Genomic DNA, 12,310 nt, shown 5'->3' with positions numbered 1-12,310 from the left:
AAACTGGTAGATTTCAGAAATTATCCTAAACTGAGAAATAGTCTTTGTTACTCTGATCTGAATTATTATCTATCTTAAACTGTCCATTGTAAAATCTGTTAGTATAACAGTTTGAAAACTCTCATTTTGCTTTTCATATTAATCTTATTGTCTATTATGTCTTGCAACTACTTATAGCTCTATTTACATTTATAATAAGTACATTGTTCTTTGTCATTTCTAGTTGAATATAGAAAATAGATTAATATAAATTATTAATAGATTATTTAGTACAAATTTAGTAAATAGATGTTCACATTGTATGTTGTGATAATTCTTAAATAAAAAAAGGGTCTTATTTAATAAAAATGGAAATTAGAGAGTATAAATATATTTTCTTTAAAAAAATATATATTTATACACTCATTTATATAGTTTCTGATATCCCACACTTGTGATTATACTTTGCAGTGGTGAAGTGGAGCTAAGAGAAATTAACAGGTATTAAAATTATTTAGCAGCTAATTAAGGAAGAGTATGACTGAGCGACTTCACTTTCACTTTTCACTTTTCACTTTCATGCATTGGAGAAGGAAATGGCAGCCCACTCCAGTGTTCTTGCCTGGAGAATCCCAGGGACGGGGGAGCCTGGTGGGCTGCCGTCTATGGGGTCGCACAGAGTCGGACACGACTGAAGTGACTTAGCAGCAACAGCAGCAGCAGCAGCAGCTTGTTACTTACTGTAAATTGTGTTACATATATGATGTACGTTTTAAAGATATCTATATCTTATTGTAGTCTACATATCCATAATGATTTTTTTCTGGTAAAAAGATTTTTATTATGGAAAAATTAAAACATATACAACAGTAGAGAGAGCAGTATAATGAAACCCCATATATTTATCACCCCACCTAAAAAATTATAGACATATAGACAATCTAGTTTTATTTATGACCCCTTCATTCCCCACTTCCAGCTCTCCAGAACTAGTTTTAAACAATGCCTAAACATCCTATGACTCTCTTCATAAACATATCAACTATCAAGGTTATTTAACATAGGAAATATTGATATATTGGGTGTTAACTGTAAATATCTGTTTAAACTCATGGCTATCATTATTCATCATATCAGGTAACGGATTAACTAGACAGGTTCAGATTTAGTTAGCTAGTATTCCAAATTCTTCCTGGTGTTGTCAAAAGAGCAGGACTGTTCGAATGCTGTTAATAATAATAAAACAACAATCAGTATAATTTTCATGGTAAATTTCACCAAAATCCACAAGTTTTTTTGTTTGTTTCAAGATTTGGTTTAATATTTCTGTATAGATACCTACTTCGCTAAGCCTAATTTCTTTTATCTTGTCACCCACTTCCATTCATGACATTACTAATATTTCATATGGTGTTAGTAATCTGGGGAAAAATTGGAGACCCTCACTTGACTCTGGGCAACGTTCTTGTTGCCCACTGATGTTATAGAGAAGGGGGGTAACTGTTCTTGGCTCTCCTGTAGCTTAGAGTAAATTGGGCATCAAAAAAACGAGTGGCTGATGTGTTAGAATGCTGCTTTCGGAGAATTCAAAGATTTCTACTCCTTCAATATATAGAATCTTCTCCTGGACCTTACTGTTGGAGCTGTGAAATCCCTGGCATCAGCAGGTTGCCAGCCTATGTACTGTTTTCACCCAGGACCTGGAGCTACACCTTCTGATGGAAGGAGAACTTCTGTGGCCTTTCCACCTCATAAGTCAGGGCCATTGGACCTTAAGAGGCCAACTGGGTGTTGTGTTCCCTCCACTACCTTGCTACTATCAGTTGGTATGGCAGAGGGTCTAACCTCAGTTGTACTTCCTGTTCCTGTATGGCATCAGCATACCTGGATGTATCAGCATCCTTGGGGAGGCCCATCCTCTGCCTTCTCTTTTGCCACCTTTCTAGCTGTGTGGGCAGTCAACTGGTTTTCTTGGTGAGCCAGGGGGAAGCAGGAGACCTCCATTCAGGTGGTCTACCCCTCGGCCTCCATTCTACCACTGATTATCAGGCCTACATGGTATAGTGTGGCAGCCTTGCCCAGGTATTGGTAAAGTAGTACAACATTTTCCGTTTTGCTGCTACTTAGCAGTCCTTGTGGATATATGCCATGACTGAGAAAGAGTGCTGGAGGAGCAATGAATGCCAGTAAGGCTCTAAAGTGAAAGTGAAAGTTGCTCAGTCATGTCCGACTCTTTTTCAACCCTATGGACTGTAGCCTGCCAGGCTCCTCTGTCCATGGAATTCTCCAGGCCACAATACTGGAGTGGATAACTGTTCTCTTCTCCAGGGGATCTTCCCAACCCAGGGATCAAACCCAGGTCTCCCACACTGCAGGCAGATTCTTTACCATCTGAGTCACTAGAAAAGCCCAGTAAGGCCCTAAATCCTAATCTAACTCCTAATGTGATGAATACTACTTACAGGGTTATTGAAATTGTACAAGATATTGTGGGGCTTACACAGTCTAAGTTATTCTTTGTAGCTTAAAGAATAATGCTTATTTTTCCTTTTATTATTTTTTTTTCCTCTAGAAAATCTTCACTTTGCAATAGGTAGGAAGTAAAGCAACTTTATATCTGTATGAATTAGTTTCAGGTTAGCTCCTAACCACTGTTAGGACCCCAGAAAAAGACTGAGTGAAGTCAAGATATTAGGAAAAGTGTGGACAGGGAGAGACCCTGTAAAAAGGAAGGGAGGAGAGCCCAGAAAGAGCAGGGAGTGGGAAGGGACTCATGAGAAGGAGCAGAATGCAGACAGTCATAAAACGAACTCAAGGATCCCTGTGGGAGGGTGGCTCAGACAGAGCCCACACATTCCACCCCTGTGCTTTTGTCATTCACTGGACTTCTGCTCATGGATTTCTTTTGCAGAAAGAGCTCTGCAACTTTAAAATAGAGGTCTAAAAGCAAGGGCTATGACAGATAGTTATGGTTACTGTCAGTGCCCACAGATAATTAGAAACATTTGGAAAAAGAACTACCTCTACCTAACTCTTAAAACACCACCATGTGTGCAATGTTACAACTCCATTGTAGGCATGATTTTCTGGCAGAGTCTACTGCCTCCTGGAAGAGCAGAGGCCTTTGCCCACCTGTAGAACTTGTCTGACCTTGATGTCTCTCTCATTGGGCTTGCCATTACTCTTTATACAGAAGATGTCTTCTGTGGCCAATTCAGTATAGCTCAGGGGTGTCCAGGTCTCTGCCTTTGACATAGTTTGATGTATTTCTTGTAGTATTCTGGATTCAGATCTTCATCCATAGGCTCCTTCTGTGAGTGTTTTACAGGACTGAATAGCTGCATGTCCAATGTGGAGGCCTCAGGGTACAGGTATATACACTTTCACCCACTTGATATTGAATGATATGCTTGGTAACTGAACTGTAGGGAACTCGGCCATCCAGGTGCTCAAGCTGCTCTGTGGTCTTGGGAATTTCTTGTTGCCTCATTTCAGTCAGATAAGCACAGCTTGTGTAGACTTTTTACTTTTCCTCCATCAGCTGAGTTTTTGGAGGGAAGTCAAATCTCTCATAGTCTTGATCATACCACTGCTTGTAGATATAGGTCTCCCTATCATCCTCTGCCATCAGGGCATCAGAATCCATCCCCTCTCCAAGGCCTAGTTTTCTGACAGAACTTTCTAGACCTTTACTTTGCTGTGGATGTGTGAAAAGCTACATGTCCTCACATTTGGCTACTAGGAACAGGTCCAAGAAGTCTGATGTGATATCATCCAGGTACTGTCTGCATTGAATGCACTTCAGCGGGTGGTGCTTGGAGGACACCACTGTTTTAGTTTGAGCTGTTTTTTCTTTTTCTCAGTTGGGTCTTTGGATGTAGTTTTGCATCGCTTCTCCTCTCTGCTGGCACTTTAATCTTGGACTTCCAGTTTCCAGAACTTTTCACCCTTATCTTTGTAATGAGAAACTTGTGATTTTACTCTTTCAGGTTATTTTTCTTCAGGTCTCTGGCAGCCAGAATCTTTGGGTTGTCTTCTGTGTTTCTTTCCATCTTTCTTATCTCCTTTATCCATTTCAGCCTGAACTTCTGGTTCTGTGTGGCTCCTCCTTAGATTTCTGTTTAGGTATTGGTTCTTTGCTTGACTTCTAAATCTCTTCATCTCTTTGTTCTTCCACTTCCAAGTGTGTTTATGGGTTTTACTCTTTCTGGTTCTTCTGCAGCAAGTGATCTAGCAACTGGTTCTCTGGATGTGACTTTATGTCTTTTTTCCTCTTGGTTCTTTTCTTCTTCATTGACAAAATTGTCCAGTTTTGGTCTTTCAATTTCTTCCTCAGGTCTCCTTGTGAAATGAGATGTGATGGTGGTCTGCCTGCTAGTTTGCCTTATAATCCTGGGTGGGCCTAAACTTTGTTTCTCACCTGACTTGCTTTTTCTAGGTATACAAAGTTTAGAAACAAGATTGGGGGACTCGTTTTCCTCTGCTGTTCTCATTCTGCAGTCTTTACCACTTGTTTTCTAGACATCCATTCACTTCCCAACTGAAAGCCTGAGTTCTGTTCTCTAAGGATAGATCTTTATATAAAAAGGATTTGATTTTACCCAAGTAGCCCTCCACTGATAATTCTTCTTTATGTAATTTGCATAGTCACATAACTGCTTCTTTATTTCTATTTGCAGAAATTCATGCAAGAGATTCAGTTTCTTCTTCACACATTCCTTTTCTGTTAAGCTATCTGAAAACACAGGGAGTCTGCTCTCAAACTGCAAAGAAAATCATCTTCACCTCACTCAGCAGGGATGATTTCCTTTTTTTTTTTTTTAATTGAAGTTCCTTTTGATATGTTGCAATGAACACATTAGCAAATTAGGAAGTTCATGTAGTAGAGATATTTTCTCAGGTTTCTTCCCCAGGAAATATCCTGGGTCTTCATACTGTGGACCTATTTTCTTCTTTTGCAACATTTATTCTCTGCTTCAGATTCCTGTCATTTAACTGTATGGTTTTCCCCTGCCTCTTTTGTGATATATTTTCTTTTTGTTGCCTGTTTGCATTTTCTCTATTCAATACTGTTCCTGGTGTTTTGTCCTTTGCTCCCATTGACCAATGCTGTGGTTATTTTAACCAAAATCATTGATCCTAGTCTTGCTCCACAGTTACTAGGGATCCCATAATTGGGACACTTTTATAAATCAGTTCTTAGGGTCTATGCCAAGAGAGGACAATATAGCTGAAATTGTAGACTTGAATTACTTACAGGATACCAATGACAAACCTAGAAAATGAGAGAGTTGGGACATCCTTGAAGTATTGGACATCTGCCCCCAACTGCTCACATTTTCATGGTTTTCATTTGAATCTGATAATTAAGGGCCTGGAGTGGGCCTTCTATGTCAATTGCAGACCATAATGATTCCAGATCTAGGGCAATAATGTACCAAAGGAACCTGACATTATAATCTAGAAATCACTCTCTCTCCAGAGTAGCCCCAACTGAGTTAAAAATTGTTTATGAAGGGGAAAATGTCAGTTTATACCATCACTCTATTTTGGAACAGTGTATGGAAATCAACTCTGAATATTCATTGGAAGGACTGATGCTGAAGCTGAAGCTCCAATACTTCGGCCACGTGATGTGAAGAGCTGACTCATTGGAAAAGACCCTGATGCTGGGAAAGATTGAGGGCAGGAAGAGAAGTGGGCGACAGAGGATGAGATGGTTAGATGGCATCACTGACTCAGTGGATATAACTTTGAGCAAAGAGAGAGTGAGTTAGTGAAAGAGAGAGAACTTAGCCAGAGACAATGAAAGACTGTCTGGGAGATAGTGAAAGACAAGGGAAGCCTAGTGTGGTGCACTCCATGGAGTCGTAAAGAATCAGACATGACTTAATATACTCCATGTATATTATGGAGATAGAGTAGGAAGATTTTCTCTTTTCCAAATGACCACTATTTAATCTTTTAAGGGTTTTAAGTACTTCTGATAATGTGGAAAGTGTCAGAAAAGACAAACTGGTTAGTTTTCAACATCAAATGAAAATAGAATCATTGTAAAGATTTTTCAGACTGCTCACTCATCTGGTAATTTACCTTTTTCCTTGGTACATTAGGTCAAATGCCTCATTGACTTTGTCAAAAGGTAGGGTATGGGTCACCAATGCATCCAAATCCAATTTCTTATTCTTGTAGTCAGCAGCCAGTTTTGGAACAGAAGTGACACCTTTCCAACCTGTAATTGCCGAAAATGTCAAATAAACACATGGGTCTTGACATGAAGGGATAGTTTAACCAGTGTTTGTCAAATGAATGAAATTTTTAGGTCAGATATGGGTTGTTTTAAATAGATTATCCCCCTGCCATCTTTATTTATTTATTTATTTTTGTATTTTTAATCTATTAAATTTTTTCAAGAGAAAAATTCAAGATTATTTTCTATTTTTAGATAAGGAATTATCTCAGTTTGATCCAAGTCTACCTTTTGTTCCCCTATGTTGGTCTATTTTAATGTAAAATGAATTTCAATTTGCAAATTACAGTTATCCTTCTATAAAAATTCTGTTTACTTTCAAGTAATCAACAGAATAAATAGCTTTCATATAGTCTTCAGATATGTTCTAGGCACTCAATATTTAAAAAAAATAATTTTTCTTTCAGTAACCTTCATTATGATAATTTGAGTACTGCTATGAAGAAAAAAGAAAACAAAAACTGACCACCAAAGCTTGTTCCAGTTAGAGTACGGCCCATTAATAGCTCCATTGCAGAAACATTCAATCCATTGTCACCAACGTTTACTCCAATGATAGTGCATACTCCCCAACCTACTGTTACACTGTCCAGGGCAGCTCTCTGGAAGGTCAAACAAAAAAAGATTAGCTGAGTAGGTAGAAAAGTAGAACATGAACTGCAATGTGGGTATGTTCAATGCTTCAGGGAAAATTTACACAATTCTGCATTATGACCTTATGGTCATAATATAGATTGAGACTTAAGGCACTTATGTTCTGTTTCAGATAGCACATCCAATAAAATTCTGAACATCATCAAAAATGATATTTAAATGAAACGAAACATATTTTACTCTGTTTAATACCACAGTTATGCTGAACCTATAGTGTATTTCATTGTATGTCAAGAAAAATACACATACATGAAGTTAAGGAAAGATCTATAGATGATATTGTAAACTCGAATCAACAAGTTTTTGACCATTTACAATGGAATATGCAAAGATATTTGCAATTCCAGAGGCTTAGGATCCAAATTAAGTCATGAAGAGAGAGTGAATAAGTAAATATGAGGCATATACTGGAAACTTAATAGATCTCAATGTAGGATAAATTAAATGAAATGCTATTTAAAACAGAAGACAAAACAGTTAAACAGAAAATGATAGTGGCTGCTGCTCATCAAACATTTCATCTGCTTCCCTATAGTTTTTAGCTCTCCTGAGGTTACATAGAGTCACGTGACTAGTTCTGGGCTACAGGCCAGAGTGATGTGTGCCATTTCCTGGCCAAAATGGAAAAGCCAGTGGGCAGCCTGCCAGCTATCCCTTCTGCTCTAACAACCCAGAGAACCTCGTGTTAAGATTGTAAAGCCATGAATTAGAACTTCCTTCATAGCTAAGTCATTACATGGAAAACAGGGACCCAGAGGATTTGCACTGATCTTTGCATGAGAGAAGAAAAAATATTGTTATATTAACCACTGCAGGTTTGGAGTTAATATGAAATGCCAAGATTGAAAACATAAATAAGTTTAAGAAAAATATAAACTTGTGGATGGCCATTCCACATAGAAGCCCTGTGGTGTAGTGGAACATTTAAAAATCTTTTAAGACTAATGTTATAGAAGAAAAGTATAATTTACCCCATATCCTTTGCCATGAGTGCTCAGTCACTTCAGTCATGTCTGACTCTCTGCGACCCCATGGACTGTGGCCCGCCAGGCTCCTCTGTCCATGGGATTCTCCAGGCAAGAATACTGGAGTGGGTTGCCATTTCCTTCTCCAGTGATAAAGTATGAAGTGAGTGAAGTGAGTAAAGTGAAGTCGCTCAGTTGTGACTGACTCTTTGTGACCCCATGGATTGTAGCCTACCAGGCTCCTCTGTCCATGGGATTTCCCAGGCAAGAGTACTGGAGTGGGGTGCCATTTTCTTCTCCTTTGCCATAGTACGTAGTCAACTTGATTCTCACTTGTCAAGGTGACTTTTACTTCACAAGGTGACTTTACTTACAGAAGTTCCACTAGAAATACTGTTGCTTTTCATCACTGAACACTATATGAAAGAAGCAGTCTGAAGTACGGTATATTCGCTCCCTCTTCTCTCGTTGTCTCTGTCTGTCTTACTAGGGATGGAAAATGACCTAGAACTTTTAGAATGTGTTTTGAAATCTTTATTTGAATATGTGTTTATTTATAGTTTTGAAAATTTCTAACATTTCTCAATAGCAACTCTTTTACTTTCTACATTTCTTGTATGGCAGAAGCATTTTTGTTTAACGCATATTGTACAGAAGAACCCACAAAGAGAGGAAAACAACACAGGCACTTCTTGTTACCTTAAGGGAGCTGCTTAGATTATTCCCATTTGGGGTTTGGCTGTGCCATGTGGCTTAGGGATCTTTTTTTTTTTTTTTTTTTAACTTTACATAATTGTTTTAGTTTTGCCAAATAAGATCTTAGTTCGCTGGCCAGGGATTAAACCTGTGCCCTCTGCAGTGAAAGTGTGGAGTCTTAACCACAGGACTGCCAAAGAACCCTCTTCTATGTTTTTAAATTTAATATCTTTCCTATTGCCCTTTTCTCCATTTCTGAGCTTTTCTCCAAGCAGGGAATTGACCTCCATAAATATGACTTAGTTAAATGGGTATTATATGCAAATATAGGGTTTTATTTAGTAGCCTCTGATAACTTTTGATGAGAATTATTTTTAATTCTCAAAATCTTATAAAATTGTCCATTACTGTAAATTTCTAATTGCTTTGTTGGGTTTCTTAGGCTGCTTTAGAGCATTAGAAATAATCAGAATCAAGTTCATACCCATTACTGGAATGTCTTCAACAATCTAGAAATTTAGCTTTCCTTTCCCTTTGTGGAAGGGTAGGCAGCTTATTTTTTGTGGTTAAATAAACCCATCTCTTTTCATTTGGATTCTCTAGTGTGATTCTGCTCCATAATTTAAAATACATTTCTTGGTGTAATAAATAAGATAATAATGGAACCTGAAAGATTTAGATCCGTGGTTCTCAGCTTGACAAACTTGTAATAAATATTAGTACCTTGGTCCCCAGTGTGTGAGAATATCCTAGATATGGATCTATTCATTGACACTGAAAAACAACTCCCCAGATACTTCTAAAGTTTTGAGAATCTCTGTACTAGAAAAATAAGGTTAAATAGGCTGAATTTCAGTGCTGTGAAACATGTGAGCCGTGGGAAGTGGAGGAATGGATGTAGCACATTGCAGTCCTCAGGTTCCAAGGACAATTTAAATAGTAGGGCCTGAAGCTTTGGCTGCAGAGGAGCAGTGCAGGACAAGGAGCCCTCCCTGCATGAATTTCAGTAATAGCATTTATTGAGTCCTTCCCAGGTGGTGCAGTGGTAACAAATCTATCTGCCAATGCAGAAGACACGGGTCAGGAAGATCTCCTAGATGAGGTAATGGCAACCCACTCCAGTATTCTTGCCTAGGAAATCCCAGGGACAGAGGAGCATGGTGGGCTAGTCTGTGGGGTCATAAAGAGTCAGACAGGACTGAGCAACTGAGCACATAGGTGCATACGCTTATTAATGGCCAGATCCTCTCTTAAGCAGTCACACTATTTGCAGTGAAACTGTTCTGAGAGGCAAGACCCAGGAAGGGCGGCCTATTGCTCTCAGCAGCTCTTTCCAGTTTCCATTCTCTCCTGGGGAAGACATGTCAGGTGAGAACTGAGGAGAAGAATCAGCAAAGCCTGTTCCTGGGAGACTGAACTACAGAATTGCATTCTTTATAGCCTCCCAGTGCCCAGTTGTGGAGAAGGCAAATGGCACCCCACTCCAGTACTCTTGCCTGGAAAATCCCATGGACGGAGGAGCCTGGTAGGCTGCAGTCCATGGGGTCGAGAAGAGTCGGACATGCTTGAGTGACTTCACTTTCACTTTTCACTTTCATGCATTGGAGAAGGAAATGGCAACCCACTCCAATGTTCTTGCCTGGAGAATCCTAGGGAAGGCGGAGCCTGGTGGGCTGCCGTCTACGGGGTCGCACAGAGTCGGACATAACTGAAGCGACTTAGCAGCAGCAGCAGCAGCAGTGCCCAGTTGTGTCCGCCTCTTTGCGACCCCTGGTGTTTGGATGGCAAAGAATCTGCCTGCAGTGTGGAGACCCAGGTTCAATCCCTGGGTTGGGAAGATCCCCTGGAGAAGGGAAAGGTGACCCACTATAGTACTCTTGCCTGAAATTCCTTGGACAGAGGATCCTGGTGGGCTACAGTCCATGGGGTCATAAAGAGTCAAACACGACTGAGTGACTAACATACATACACATTTTGCAACCCTGTTGGCTGTAGCCCACCAGGCTCCTCTGTTCATGGAATTTCCCAGGCAAGAATACTGGAGTGGGTTGCCATTTCCTTCTCTAGGGATTAAACCGTCACCTCTTGTGTCTCCTGCATTGGTAGATGGGTTCTTTACTGCTAGTGCCACCTGGAAAGCCTCTCCTTAGAGGAGAGTTTTAGGAGCCAGGCTGAGTGAAAGTGTAAATAAAAAGAAATAGTGTCATAACTATTAATACTTCACAGTTCTCACTAATGAAAGAAAAGTTCTCACTAATTTCTCCATAGACAGAAAATTTAATTGATGACTTCTCTAATCATCTTGTTAAAAAAACAAAACAAACCCTTCCTAATGGTGTCTTTGAGCAAATATGCATTAGGCGAGTATTTGCTGGAGACTAAGGCTGCGCACTCTGGAGGCTAACTAATCCCTACGTTGCCTGTTGGCTCTTTATCCCATCTTTTGGAGCAGAACATACAGGACTAGAGGTGTGGATCTGCAATCATGCAGTTGCTTAGGACCCTGCACTTAGAAAGGCCCTCCTTTCCTGTCCTGAGAGGAGAAGAAATCTGAATGAATCAAAACTGTAGTGTTTAGGAAAAAAGGATTTAGATTTAATTTTGCAGCTTGTTGATTTTTCAATTGAAAATTTCACACGTAATTTGGACCTAATTCTGCAGACCATTTATTTAGATCTCTTGGACAGAACTGGCTTGTTTGCAGGTTGCTAACCTCTCCTGGCTGTATTTTAATGTGAGAGTGGATACCTTTGGCTGTTAGGAGGGACACCAGTCACCCTCTCTATTCCCTCTTCTAGGACTACCTTTTCTTTTTCCGTCACTTCTCATAGGACAATTCCTTTATAAAGTTTTAATTTGTAAGTTTTCTCTTAATGTTTTTGCTGAATTTCATGTGAAAGAATAAACAAATGTTAATAACACATTAATATTAAGTAGTAATTAGCAATATAACAAATAAAAATTAATTACATGTTATGTAATGTATAATGGCATCTAATATATTAATAAGTATTGCTTATATAAAGTTAACTTGCTGCTGCTGCTGCTAAGTCGCTTCAGTCGTGTCCGACTCTGTGCAACCCCAGAGACGGCAGCCCACCAGGTTCCTCCATCCCTGGTATTCTCCAGGCAAGAACACTGGAGTGGGTTGCCATTTCCTTCTCCAATGCATGAAAGGGAAAAGGGAAAGTGAAATCGCTCAGTCGTGTCCGACTCCTAGTGACCCCATGGACTGCAGCCTACCAGGTTCCTCCGTCCATGGGATTTTCCAGGCAAGAGTACTGGAGTGGGGTGCCACTGCCTTCTCTGAAAGTTAACTTATGTATACGTAAATATTAATATTAAATATAAACATATTAATATATTTTCAATGTCAATTATGTCAATAAGCAATATTTATTATATCTATTATAAAAAAAAATACATACCATGATTTTAGCTCCGCCTACACACTCAAAGGCAAAGTCCACACCTCCATTGGTCATTTCAACAATGACCTCTTGAATGGGTTTGTCTAGGTCTTTAGGATTGAGGCAGTCAGTGGCTCCAAGGGCTTTGGCCTTTGTAAACTTCTCACTATTGATGTCAACAACTATGATTTGGGAAGCTCCTGATGCTTTACAACCCATTACAGCAGAGAGACCGACACCTCCTAGGCCAAAGATGGCACAGGTAGAACCAGGTGTGACCTGCAGGCAAGAACATTATAAATTAACTTTTCAAGCAGCTGGTCCCATTTTTGAAAAAGGGACAGAGTGAAGTGGGA

General features: G+C 39.5%; 1 protein-coding gene across 1 annotated transcript in view; it reads right to left on the bottom strand.

Moving 5' to 3' along the window:
• Window positions 1-1,180: 1,180 nt before the first annotated feature.
• The window catches only part of LOC102283964 (all-trans-retinol dehydrogenase [NAD(+)] ADH4), a 31,775-nt gene continuing 20,645 nt past the window's right edge, over window positions 1,181-12,310 (bottom strand). Inside the window, exons 6-9 of the mRNA XM_005898810.2 lie at window positions 11,973-12,233; window positions 6,696-6,831; window positions 6,073-6,211; window positions 1,181-1,205 (exon numbers count right to left, since the gene is read on the bottom strand). Of these exons, the coding sequence (XP_005898872.2) occupies window positions 1,181-1,205; window positions 6,073-6,211; window positions 6,696-6,831; window positions 11,973-12,233 (561 nt within the window). The remainder of the gene's footprint in view (window positions 1,206-6,072; window positions 6,212-6,695; window positions 6,832-11,972; window positions 12,234-12,310) is intronic.

Source organism: Bos mutus, chromosome 6, assembly GCF_027580195.1.
Source record: "Bos mutus isolate GX-2022 chromosome 6, NWIPB_WYAK_1.1, whole genome shotgun sequence".
NCBI lineage: Eukaryota > Metazoa > Chordata > Mammalia > Artiodactyla > Bovidae > Bos > Bos mutus.
The sequence above is the reverse complement of the archived record's forward strand: the minus strand, read 5'-3'. Positions and strand labels throughout refer to the sequence as shown.